General features: G+C 41.3%; 1 protein-coding gene across 1 annotated transcript in view; it reads right to left on the bottom strand.

The window, feature by feature from the left end:
• Window positions 1-13,864, bottom strand: part of LOC115397716 (GDNF family receptor alpha-2-like) — a 49,541-nt gene that overhangs the window by 28,425 nt on the left and 7,252 nt on the right. The window contains exon 3 of the mRNA XM_030104158.1: window positions 7,885-7,971. Coding sequence (XP_029960018.1) covers window positions 7,885-7,971 — 87 coding nt within the window. The remainder of the gene's footprint in view (window positions 1-7,884; window positions 7,972-13,864) is intronic.

Here is a 13,864-nt window from a genome sequence, read left to right as displayed (position 1 = left end):
TGGCCTGTCTCTGGGTATTACCGCTTCCTCCACTCTGAAAACTTTTGAAGTTTGAATTCGTGACACTCTTTGAGTGTGTGTGACTGTGTCTCTTCTGATCTCTCCTTCAGATGACAAATACAAAAACAGAGCCTTCACTGAAATGTTCGTCTTAAAGTGACTTTATTTCATTCTTGTAGTTTTTCTGTCTATTTCTCTAACTTTGTGTTGAAGCGGGATGATTCTGGGTTTTTGGGGCCTTTTCTGTGTGGAGTTTGCATCTTCCTTTTATGTGTGGATTTTCCCCAAAAAACTCCATTACGCTCCCACGGACCACACACAGGTTGTGTTTGTGCCGTGATGGACGCACTTGCCCTGGGCGCGCCCTGTCCACTACAAGCCGTGATCGACTGCAGCCCCCGGCGGCCATCGTGTGGAGAAACTAGTATGGAAGATGAATGGATGGAAATCTGCAGCACGGGCTATTACAGCGGTAACCCGAAAAAGAACAGGAGCAGATTGGTTTTATTTGATGCTGTGGATCAATACGCTGGCTTTTCTTAAATCGTGGCCAAACTCACATAAAACGGCAAAGATCTCACACACATCGCAGGCCCCTTCCCGAATACGTCACGTGGAATATGTATCTCCTATCAATCATCTGCTTTATCTGTCAGATAGACGCGGCGCTTGCTCCGGCAGTGACAGCCTGACATGCATCACGGGTCGCCAGAGTCAACTGTACCTGGCAACGGTCTGACTCCAGCGGAATATAGAGAAGGTTCGCAGGAGTGCGGCGGCATCACACCTCCTGACAGAAACCAGATTGTGGCAGAGTGAGCCAAAAAGTGGCAAAAGCTATCTGACAGTGAACACGCTGGACGGGAAAGGGAGCGCACAAAGCCAAACTGTGTCGACTCTCCAGAGCTGAGTCAAACGGACTAGCCGTCCTCTCCCAAGTAGTAACAAGGTCAAGAGATACGCTAAACACTAACCCGATGTTCTTGTCTGCCCACTCACTGTGAAAGAATTAGAGAAACATCGGAGCAAATGTTTTTTTGTTTTTTTTTTTTACAGGGACTGGTCATCTTGTGAGTTTCTTCACCCTGATTTGCTGGTCAAAAAGAGCCTGAAGTCAGTGTTAAACATGCTGCCCTTCACTGTACTGGATATTATTTAGCCAACACAATAACACAGCACCAAATCGTGGTGGAAGAAATCACAAATACTCACAACACTGCAATTTTGCTATCGTATTTTTTTAATTGCAATATTATAAGCATTGTCTTTATCTCAAGATGTGATTTTACTCATGCTTATACAATATGATCTACTTTTATAACTCTTAGTCACCACTGACTCCTCACACAGCATGATAATGGCTAATAAGTCATTTTATTCCAAGACAAAATTAGCTTTTTATTTGACTGTTTCTCAATCGAACAAACTGCCACTTTTAGCACATTTTATTGTTTGTTAAAGAAAAATATGTTTTGATGGTGTACAATTTACACAGGCACACTGAATCAGATGTTATTGATAAAATGATTAAATGTAGTAAAAGAAGCTAATACACTGAGTAGTGCTGAGAAGGGTACTTTATGCTTTTACTTAAATACCTAACCACAGTACTTTTGCTTGTGATTGGGTAAAACTTAGGTAATGTATCAGCACTTTATCTCCCTATAGTTGTTTCAAAGTGCTTTATGGAAAAAAAAAAAAAAAAAAAAAAAGAAAAGCTGGATGAGTGCAAATCCTCAGTTGTCTTTTCACCTCTGGTACTAACGGCTGTTAATCGTCTCTCTCAGTGAGGACAGTCGAGAGCACAAAGCTGGTTTATTGTAGTATACTGCGTGAAGATGCTCTATATTTTTGCAGATTATTGACGCAGTCATCCAAAAAAAGTGAGTTTTACCAGAGAGGAAGAGACAGACTGACAGTAAAAAGGTCACGCAAACTCACAAATAAATGCATCAGTGTTTTGAGTTACTCAGAAGTAATCCCAAACTACTCCGTCACTTCTTGCCATCGGTATGGCAGTAATTTGTAACTCAGCTCCTTCGTGGTGTGAGGCGTATCGCAGCGGAGGGACAGAGTTTTACAGAGTGTCACCACTCTGTCATCACAGTGAAGACATCTCTGGGAGGGGAAAAAAAAAAAAAAAGAACAGGCTCACAGCCGCCGATAGCGACGCTCCAGTCGGCTCGGGATGCGACTGTGCCGAGCACGATGGTGACGAAACACTGCTGATGCAGGTGCGTGATGCCAGGGAAGAGCGCAATTCATTTCTGCCGCTCTGACAAAGCCTGCCGAGGCTGTGTTGTCATCCCCGTTGCCGAAGAAATATGGATCAGGAGAAATATAGCCGCTGACCTTATTCCGTGGGACAGATCCCACAGGGTTAAGTGTGCTCCTTGTCTTTATGTCTCTGAGGGTACGGCGCAGGCAAAATGCAAGCGCATTCAAAGATATGCAAAAAACGAGCAGCTATGGCTACGCAGTGCCATTAAAAGGAGTGTGTGAAAGCGTGTGTGAAATAGTTTTGCAGGTATCACTTGGGGCAATGCAGGGAAAAAAAGCCTCCATATGTCCTGTTTCATTTCAACTCCAGTGTCAGTATATATAGCAATATGGGGTTCTTTTTCATTTATATCACAACTTCTGTCCCCTTATCTTCCCTCCAGACAAAAAACTTTTAAAATAGCAGAGATTATTTTTCAATTTTCCAGCTTTCCTCTTGGAGAGTACACATCCCCCTGTCCTCATCAACCCACCAGATATCACATATTCCCCTGGTCTCTACACAGTTTAACATTAACAGACGTGATTATGAATACCTTTCTGACGTTTAGCGATCGAACTGAGAAGTATCTCCATGAAAACAAGTGTGTAATTACTTATCTGTTTGCCTGTGGTTTTCTCTCAGCGCTACAATCAATTACTCTGTCGTCAGAAATGATAAATAATGAGGAAAGCTTGCAGCTAAACAGATTTTGGAGAGCAAATCCAATATTTCAACTCGGAGAGAACGGGGGAAACAGCTGAAGCAAAATGGATACAGTAATGAGTCCCCTGTTGTATCTTAAGATGTGGAGGTGCGATGTAGAGCGCTCTTTTTTCATCAGGGCACTTTAACTTCTACACTTCATCTAAACACAACCAGCTGTGCTTTTTGGGTCTATTTTGCTTGATTTTTTTTTTTTTTAGTTTGCAGGCCATCTCAACACAGACATCAGACAAAAAACACTTTGGACTATCAAAGTTTAAATTTCCCTACAACACAGGAGTTTTCTTTATTTGATATATTTCTATATACTTAATTAAAATTTTACATTATTAATCTGACTGTACAAGAAAAAATCATTAATATTTAAATTATTCACCATTCAGCATTGTATTTATGAGCAATATTCAACAGGAAATGTTTTTTGAATGGCTTTCACAATGCAGTTTGCCAGAAATACTGATCAATTAAAGGCACTGTGTTACCCAAAACTTGTCAGAACAGAGAGGGCATGTTCCAGATTTGATTTGCATATTCAGTAGCCAATCTGCACTCACCTTGTTTAACCAACCATAAAATCTGATAACTTGGAATAATCAGATAATAGTAATAATGGAATCTGCTACTTTTTTCATGCATTTCAGACATGCAATAATTAAAAATTTCAAGTCATTGATTGGATGGAGTACATACGTGAGAGTCAAACTTTCCCTGATTTTTCAAGATACCTGGTCTCGTCTCGTTGAAAATGGCGATGAATGCAATAGAAGCGTTAGCTACGTTGAGGGGTTTTCATTTGACGTGAAAGACAATTGACAAAAATTTAAAATAAAGAATAAACAGCACAAGCATTTTTAGACATAGTAAACCATGTTGTGCATTGTAAATTAATCAGAAAAGGCTCCTCTTTATGCTGGTCTGCGCTGTTAGTCGATCAGCTTCCACATGTGTGTATGTGTCTAATATGACGTTTTGAGCCTGTTCTTACATGGCGAAAATCTTTAGTGGATCAGGCGGTGTATGAAATCAATATCTCATAATTAAGTAACTGCCATTATCTGATAAGGCATCACATATTATACAGTTCATACTGTATAATTCAAACTGATAACTCCAGAAATCGGCTAATGATCGGATTTTTAGTGTGTATCGAACGGGTTCAGCCGGTTGGAGTTGATATCCAGAGATGGTTGTTGTTGTTGGAGGCTAAACACTGATGGTAGGTCAGGAAAAACCCAACTGAGCATTTCTGTGCACAATTAGTCACCACCCTCCTGTGGAGGATTACTCATATTGGTCACTGGAAGAGAAAATGACAGGAATTTTATTGGAAAAATTACAAGTTAGTCATATTAAAAAAAAAAACATCTGTCATAAATGAAAAGATAAATGGAGAATTATCTTATGGAAGTAGTAATTAAAAAAAAGCCAAGCCTGTCCTTTCACTGTTCATTTAAAGTAAGTATTCAAAATCCATCATCTCAACATGTTGCTGCTGTCTTGGTGTAATAACTATATATCTGTCATTAATTTCCTGTGTTTGACAATTCGATAATTTTCTTTCAATACTGAGATTACAGAGCACATGATAATTTACAAATGTATTAAAGTCACACTGTTTTCATGGTGTGAGCTGAGATTGGTTGTTTATACCCCACACTGCGGTTAACACAACAGTTAGGAGTGATTTCGCGCAGCTTTTACAGCCGCCCCGCTGAGCGGCTCTGACCTCTACTGTTATTACAAAGCTCTCCAGCTGAAAGGAGCCAGAAAAACAGAACGGGGAACCAGTGTGCGGCAATCACGCTCGCATTTTAATACATGTATATGAAAAGTGTTGACAGTTGATGAATGATTTTATTAAAGTTAATTAAAATAAGTAAAGTGAACATCAATCAGCAGTTCTATTGTAGTGCAGAAAAAGTGGATTTGACCAAATTCATTGAAGTTATATTATAAGATAAAACAAAACAGCGAGCACTTGTGTCGATTCCGTACAAAAACTGATGCATTTGTGACACTAAAAATGAAATTTGGTTTGGTGCATGTTCCCACTGGCACCTGATGACTCACAGTGAAGGGCTGCCCGTGGATCAGTGGAAGTGTGTCAGAGGTACCTGACTTCAATTAATTTACAAAGACTTACGTAAAGCAGGAGATGTGTCACACACACACACGCACGCCCTCTTTTATTTATTTATAGTTCTCAAAAGGACAAAACACACGCCAGCTTGTAACCAGGCACCATTTATATACAAGTGCGCTTCATTACAACCAGAAGTGTATTTTCAAAGCTGCGTGTTGCGTTTTCACAGCAGAATAGGAGGCAACGGTGAAACGTCAGAGTCTATAAACCTAACATTTTTATCACCAACTATCACACGAAGGTCTATAACCCTTCGTGGATGAAGTTTCTTGGGCGCTGTAGTTTCATAAACAGTTAAAATTTGTTGCCGTCAGTGTTGCATCACCTCCGGCCGACGTTAAAGTGAAATGACTGGTCATTTAAACACTCCTCTGGCACACAAGCAAAACAAACCAGTGAGAAATTAGGATGACTGTGTGTGACTACATGAAATTTCTTGGTTCATATCTTCAGTCCAAATGAGGCTTCAAAACATCTTCCCACATTAAAATGAGAAATTTTGAGGATTTCTGCAGCCGTGGCCGGGGTATGCACTTTCTGAGTGTTTTTCTCAATGAAGATGCATTTAAATTAGGGAAGGTAGCCTGGCATCATCTCTTAAAAGTCCAAACTAATCAAAGCTTTCACTTTTTCATACTCATTCTGGTCGGCTCTCCCGTTTTTCAAACATATCAAACAAGCACATTTTCAAAAACAAGCGATACACTGCTGATTTTAAGCTAAAGGGATTATGCAAAAAAAGTGTGTCTTTCTTGTACCTCCCAGTTATAAAACAAAGCAAGATACATCAGCCAAGAGAAAAGGGAAATACGCTGTCTTTAGTGTTTGTAGATTGCTTTGGGCAAAAAAAAGAAGAAGAAAGAAAAACAGAAAAATAGAAGACGACGTCCTCCGGAAATTTCTGTCAGAACTGGATGAAAGAAGACAACTGGGTTTTTAAGTGATGTAGTCTGTGGATGTGTCATTGGACAAACATCAGCCTTGTGTCCAAACACATTGTATTTATTGTACAGCTTGCTTCCTCGCAGTGAATCCCCGTGTCTTATAATAAGATCCACATTGATTAGTGATACCGTGATGATAGTAACCAGTAGATTAAAGCGCGGGCTATAGTTCTCCTGCTGAGTGCGGCGCTGTTTAATTAGTAAACCAAAGAGGAAATCAAGCTGAAAGCTAAATCAATAGAGGGGAAAATTGTGGGGTGGTGCTTTGAGAGCATTCACCTCCCAAACCCACAGCTGTATACCGCAAAATGTATGAAACCACAAATAGGAGGACAGTTGACCGTGGACCACCACAAGGTTTTGAAACCTTTACGAGTCCCTGCCTTGAAACTCCAATCTGTAATAAATAATTTAAACAGAACATGTCTGGCCAAACTTACTGTGTCCTTGATTTCACTCTATTGGTGTTCATATTTAATTTACATTGCAAAAACAATATTCAGGATAACTGATAATAGCTGATAATGCCAAAATAGCTTTCTTAGTTCTTCGCCACTTTTGAGTAATAACAATTAAAAAGTTTCCATCCATTTACATTCACCTTAAACACCGCACAGAGAGGTCAGTGGCTGTCTTCAAGTTCAGGAAATGTTCATATTTATTTAACTGTTATGCTGAAAACATGGTATGATGAACCTTTTTGGTGTGAATAAATATTAAGAGCAATCCGAAATCCTGCAATCTGCTACTGTGTTTCTCTCCAAACTAATGCTGGCAAACGCTCCTCACTTCTTCGGCCAAAGAAACGCTGCAGCCTTCAGTCTGCGTGTTTTCACAGCCTCACCCCTGTAGTAAAGCTTTGTAATTTCTATTAGCTAATAAGTTACATATTTTTCTCAACAATCTTTTTAATTTGAACTTGTGGATTTACGCCTGAATCAGACCTTGTGGTGGGTCACATGTCTTTCATCCCCGGCACTCATTAGGTTCAACATCAGTCATCTGAACTCAAAACACAAACAAACAGAATAAAACTGCAATAAAAAAGGTTTTGTATGGAAACACAATTTAGATTTATTCCTCTGTTCATACCACAATCAGCCTGAATTTGAAAGGTTTACTTTTTTAATCAGCTACTGATATTAAAACACAATTAATCAAACACAGAGCTCATAAATAATTTGATCAGCGTTTTCAAGCATTAGACTAATTTTTAGTTTTGTTATTCACTCATGAAAAGAAAACTGTTTATTTATTAGCTGCTAATGGTTACTGTGGGTACAGAACTAGAACTATATACATTTCATGTTAATTTGGTAATGAAGCTGGTGTTCTTCAAAAACAGGAGTTTCAGGACATAGTAACAGAACTGTTCTTAAGTGCAAACGACAGTTTCACAGATTTCTAGTGCTAAAAGTGTCGTAAAGAAACCAGGGAACTGGAGTAAGAAAAATTTGGAAAGCAAAAAGCAACATGGCCGATTCCAGCTTTAGCGCCGCTGTCAATTGAGAAAACAGACAAACAAGCTTGTCATCTCATACAACAAACAAGAGGTGGGCATAAAAGGAAAGCCGAGGAAGCTTAATTTATTTCCACTCTATGTTTATGCACATTTGATGTACAGTCGTTGCATTTTTCCTCAATTAACATCCACCGCAACCGTTCCAACTGTTTAGAAGCTTAAAGATGCTAATGGTGAGTTTGGAAGGAGTCTAATTATTCAAATGAAAATGAGCGAAAATTCAAGGATAAACAAAACCACTCAGCGACAGTGAACAGTGAACAGTGAACGGTCGCACCGCCGGCCATACCTGAGGAGATAGAAGCCAAGCGGAAGGCGTCAGGGTGCCGGTTCGGCGCTACGGGTTCGTACGGGGATGAGTCCTCCATGTCTCCACCTGAAACAACAGCGATGAAAAATAAATGACGGTCACTGCATATGAGGAATCTGCCTTCGCTGAATCTGATCATCAAAACGCAGACACCCTGCAAGGATTCGTTGGAACTTGATGAAACCTGAGAAGTAAACAAGACAGGCTTGCTAAACTCTTCCTCTGGTTTATTATTTCACACAAATAAATAAAGGAAAGGAAAGTTTTATTTCGTCTTTAATGAGACGAGGCCAACGGCATGCCTGTTTTGGATTATATGTAGCTCTGCTGAGGTCATTTCCCAGTACTGGACTGGCTGATCATCAACTGCCGCCAAACTGAAAACTTTCCTCTTTTATATGGAAAACAGGATGTTCATCATGATCAAATTATTTCCTTTTGGAGAGAGTATTTGTGTGCACGGTTTGATTCAGGGGGAGCAACTGAAGGGCCGAACCACAAGCAATGCATCTTCTTTTCTAACAATGTGTTGCCAGCACTGTTTGTTCAAAAAAAAAAAAAAAAAGAATTAAAAAATCAAATTAGCACTCAACTGACTGCGGCTTTCCCATGTGCCTGCTTCTCTGTAGGCCTTAATCCCACATTTAAAATTCATAGCCATTCGGTGTGATTGAGACAAACCCTCCAGTGTGTAATAGCTTTGCATTCTGATCCTAACAGAAACACACTGAGGGTGTTGTGGGGAAGGCTTGGAGGCCCGCTGCTACAAATGAGAAAATCCGAAACCTGTTGGTACAAGACTGCACTTCCACAACGAGTAATCAGTAGATCCAATCAATAGATATAGTACGCTTTGCTTATCAACATGCTTCTTGGATGTTTTCGAGAAAGATGATGCAAGCTGATAAAACGTTGTGTTGTAGCCGCTGTGATAATAAGCAAAGCAGCTGCGGAAGGCATATTTGTGTGTGTGTGTGTTTTGTGTATGTGTGTGCAGATTGAAATGTGTTTCCATCCTCACATTATGCAGCTTATAGGGAAGAGAGTTAAGTGTCCATTGCAGGGATCATTAAATTTTTAGCTAAAGACCGGCTTCAAGGTCAGGCCAAGGTTACAGTTAGGCAGCTGGCACTTATGGCCGAATCTACAGGAGTGGTTTATAAAGTGTGAGGTGGGCCTCCCCTGGGGGGAACACAGAGAGCTTCAGGAAGCATGAAACAGCTGGAAAACTCTCAGGGTCAGAGGGACGCCTTTTCCAAGCATCACTTTTTCCTCCTTTGAATTATTAAGAAGAAATTGTGATGATAAAATAAACTTTCTAAGTGGAAGATAAAACTATTATTGATATTACTAAAAGCAGAAATTCAAAAATGAATAGAATACAGACTAATTGAAATTATTAAAAAGATTTAGTGTAAAAACTTTACTTTGGACAAGATGCTGTCAGGCTTTTTACCTGCTGATCTCACCAGCATTTCAAAACATTGGGAATCATGACATTTAACCAAACGTGATAAGATCACGCAGCATGCATGTCAAAAGAGTCGGGGCTGTCGTGCGGTTGGGTGAGGGCTCATCCTCACACACTTTGAAAACCCCTTCCTCAATGTCCCCAAACATTATGAATCATGTGCATGAGAGTGCATGTGCCTGCCTGACATCCCCTGTGCACATTCCCTGTTAAAAATCTGAACTTCAAGAAAATATATTAGAAATAAATTTAAATTTTAAAACTAATGCAAAGCACAGAAAGAATATTGTGCTTGCTGACAGAAAGGCACGGCCGATAATAAACAGCGAACTGAAGGACGTTTACGATGGCACTTTGTCCACAGGGTAAAGGAATTCAACCTTAACCTTGTGTACGTCTGCAGAGTCATTGCTCTTTGTGTGACTCCACATCACTCCTTTTCATCAATATTAACAATCATAACAAGACGGAGCATCTCTGCTGGCCATTTTCTGAGCGCCCACCGCTCTTGACATCCAGCCCAGCTCATGATTGTGTCTGTTCGAGAGGGACAAGAAGAAACATACAGAAAGAGGAAAAAAAGGCTGAGGTGAAAAGAGTTCCTTCTATAAAGTCTTTGAGATTGTGCAAAAATATATCCCCTTTTGTTTTGCTGTTATTGGCCTCTTTCGAGAAAGACCTGAATTCAGGCATGCGTGCACATTCGCTTCTTCAAAACTGTATTTCTCTCTCTTTTTTTCCCCCCCTAGCTGCCTTCCACATCTCCGTTCATGGTGGTCTTTATATTTCTATCAAGGGAGAAAGCGAGAAAGGGACTTTAGAGGCTGCAGGACTCGAGATTTCTCAGTATGTCTAATTACAACAATTACCTTCAAAAGCTATAATGCTTTGAAGCCTTTCAAGAGTTCAAGGCTACCACTTACTCAGCAAACAGCCACCTCAACCTTCCTTCCATGTCTTTTTTTTTTTTTTTTTTTTCCTGCAACACCCTCCGCCATCGCGCGTTTCAAACGAGAGGCAAATATTACACAGAAAAGTGCAACGCTCCCACCAAGGCTGAGAACAGGTTGTGCTGTGCGGAGAAACATGAAATGAAAGATGTTCTCTCTTTCGCCAAAAGCAAAACATCTTGTTATGAGGTTGCTTACCATTTTGTTCAGGCTGCATCTAACAGTGCAGGGAAGCCTCGCCGCGCGATCGGTAAAGAAAATCAAACGACGATCGGGCACATCGCATTTCACGAGCAGAACAGTACAGTGCCTTCCGCCCGAGATCCTATAAAACAATAATATCAAACCACAACAGCCGCTGCAGTTAATGAATTTTAAGAGCTTATTTACATGGACGTTACAGGCCGCGCTGAATCATAAAATTGCACAACACACGATAATCACACACGCCCTTAGGATGTGAAAAGCAGCACAGCAGGAGGCCTTGTTGTACTTTTAAAAAAACCTTGCTCTTTGACAGTCACCCTGGACCCAATTATGCATTCATCAAGTAATAGAAAATTCTTCCCAGCTGTTTAGTGATAAGATGTTTTTAGCCACAGGGCAACAACTTATCGCTGTAATTAAGCCTCCGTTTGACTTCATTTGCTCTGACAGTGTGGAGCATGACCGGCACAGCTCAGACAGACAATCAGGCCTTCCCTTAGTTAGAGCACGCCAGGAATGCTGCTTTTAAGTGGATTCACAGTCTTCTCCTTTGCCATAAGGGGTTTTTATGAAGCAGTTAGGTACCATCACTCATCCTTTTCAAATGCATTATCAATGAAGTTAAACTCCTGGGGTGATGGAAACGGTCCTATGGATTTTTTTTTTTTTCTGCGACATTCTTGGCAAACTGTTTATGGCTGGAAGCAAAGTCAATTTTAATAACTGTCATTCACCTTGTGTGTTTAAAGGTGCCCTATACTGTTTCCCCCCCTTGTTTAATATTTATTTCATATTGTCCCCAATCTTTACTGCAGGCACTTTAGAAAAAAAGCCCCCCTCACTCCTGATACATACTGAATATTACCTTAAAGACAGATTATACCCCTATATTGAAACACAACTTCTCCTCTTATATTAATTACAAAGGAAGCTTATAACACAGGCTGAGCAGCCTGGAGCACAGTCGGTGGTCTGGAGCCCTGCTGGCCATCGCGCAAACTCTGCTGGTAACAAAAGGTGACCGAGCCTTTGCTTGTCAGAGTTCCCAAAGTTTTTGCAAATGAGCTGTCAGTGAAGTTCAGACTCACCAGAACAATATCTTGCCTCAAAATAAACTCCAATCACAGAACTTATCCCAGAGGAAACACTAGGATATGGAAATTCACATTTCAAAACATGAACATTAAAAGAAAAGTGAAAAAAAAGAACCATTAATCTTTTCTCTCAATATCCTCCCAGTACGTGCTCAATTCGAGATAAAACAGAGTGATACCACAAATACATCGTTTTTTTTGGGGGGGAGAATTTGCGCTTAACCGAATGCAAGTTGAGGCATAAATTCAGTTAACGGCTCAGCTTTTGAAGTGATATTGACATTTTAAACTCAATTTCAAACCATACAAATAGAATATTGGATTAGCTCAGAATAATATTTCATGTCACAATTCCAATCCGGCGTGGCGTTGGTGGGCAAACACAGCTGAGAAAATGACTGCGGAAATTTCCGGTCTTCCCTTTGGCTACGCGAACGTAATGGCAATATGAAACGTTACACACCCGCTTACCTAAATCAGCGCTACGCTTGGTGTCAGATGCTAAACATGGAATACTGATTGGTATAAGCACTGCTTTTTGATTCTTTCCCTCCTCGCACACTTTGAAGGAAACGCAATTAAATAAGCGGAGCGCTGGCGGGAAACCTTTGCTCGCCGCAAATTTACAACTTCATAACCGGCATCTTAGATATTTATTGTGGATCTGACGTGACTTTGTACAAAACAAACTTCCAAATAAAGGTTGGACTGTTCAAAATGCATTTGAATCCTTTGAATTCTTCACTGTGGAAGAAAGGAGAGAAGCCAGCAGCTTTTTCACGATGCACAGATTTAAAGGGAGTGACTGACAAGAGAAAAACAGGCCGCCGGGGCCGGTAGTTGAGCTCCATGATGTGCATTCATTCAACAGCGTTGTGAACCTTTTTCTGCCAGGAGTGAGTCTTAATGCCCACATCATGACAGTATTCAGTGAGCAGAATGGCCCGTCACTCACTCTCACCTCTGATGGAAGGACTGAGAACTCAGTTTACTATGAAAGGCTAATCTGAACTGCCCGGCCCCGGCTCCAGCTCCACTGTCACGGTCCTTGCAGGCGCCATTCTGAGAGGGACTCATCTGGACCAGTTCGCCTTACAGCACAGAAAAATCATTAGAGGCATTTTACAAGGACAAACAGCGTCTATTTTGTCGTCATATTTCACCGATCCTGTTCACATTTTTTGGGATGAAATGGAAGGAGGAGGCATGGAGAGGACGAGGAGGGGAGAGCTCTGAAAGACCTTATTGATCAGGTCCTGAAGCTATCGACAGGTTCCTTCCTCTGATGATGGAGTAGCCACCTACTGAGCACCGGATGGGTCTCCGGCGCGGGGAGGGAGAAGCGGGGAGGACATATTCAGCATGCAGGAGCCTGCTCCCCCTATCCCCTGACATGCCGGGCAGGCTGGAAAAATGTTCTGCTTATGACAGTGGATGGCTAAGGTAATGGCCGGTGACTGCTACCATTGCTCATAGTAATGATGGTTTCACCCGGAATACTGTGTACTTTTGCAACATCCCCGCCCTCCTCTGTAGTTTCCCCCCCACGACTCTCTTGCTTCCTTCTTCACCCTTTCATTCTTTGGTTTTCTCTTTCTGTTTCTTAAACAACGACCCCCACCCATCATTTATCTACCGTTCCGCGCTCGCCTTTTGCCCTCACCTCCTTGTCTTCTCTCTCGCTCTCTCCATTACTCCTCCTCCTCCCCGCCTTCCCCCCGCACCATGTGCAAAGCATTCTTTCGCTGTCCATTTCATGGAACTTGCCGCAGCATTAGGGGCCAACTCGAGGTATTACAATGATGTGCTACGTATTCACCGAGTGACCTTTGGAGCACTGACATTCATAAAAAAAACAGAGGGAATAAATCATTCCACCAAACCGTGCGGTGCTCTCGTCATCCCATGTAAAGATACAGTCTCTGCACTCACAATGAGCTGGTTGGAGTCCGGACACCCTCGCTTGCTCCCAGCGGTGAAAGTTAGCCACGCTAATTAAACCGCTCTGAAAAATCTGCACGGAAGTTCTTCGATGGCTACATTGAGACCCAGGTTGTGATTTCAAAGCCCATAAAATATAATATATGTTGTAGGTGTGGAACTTACTGTTTAAATTAGCAACTCCAGTGCGAGCCTGCAAAGGTATATTCACATGAGGCTACGGGTACAATTGAGAGAGAACCGCAGTATGCCGCCTGCGCATAGCAGCGGATATTTCTTTCTTAGTAATTACTTCT

Source organism: Salarias fasciatus, chromosome 12 (genome assembly GCF_902148845.1).
Source record: "Salarias fasciatus chromosome 12, fSalaFa1.1, whole genome shotgun sequence".
NCBI lineage: Eukaryota > Metazoa > Chordata > Actinopteri > Blenniiformes > Blenniidae > Salarias > Salarias fasciatus.
This window is presented reverse-complemented; position numbering and strand designations above follow the sequence as displayed.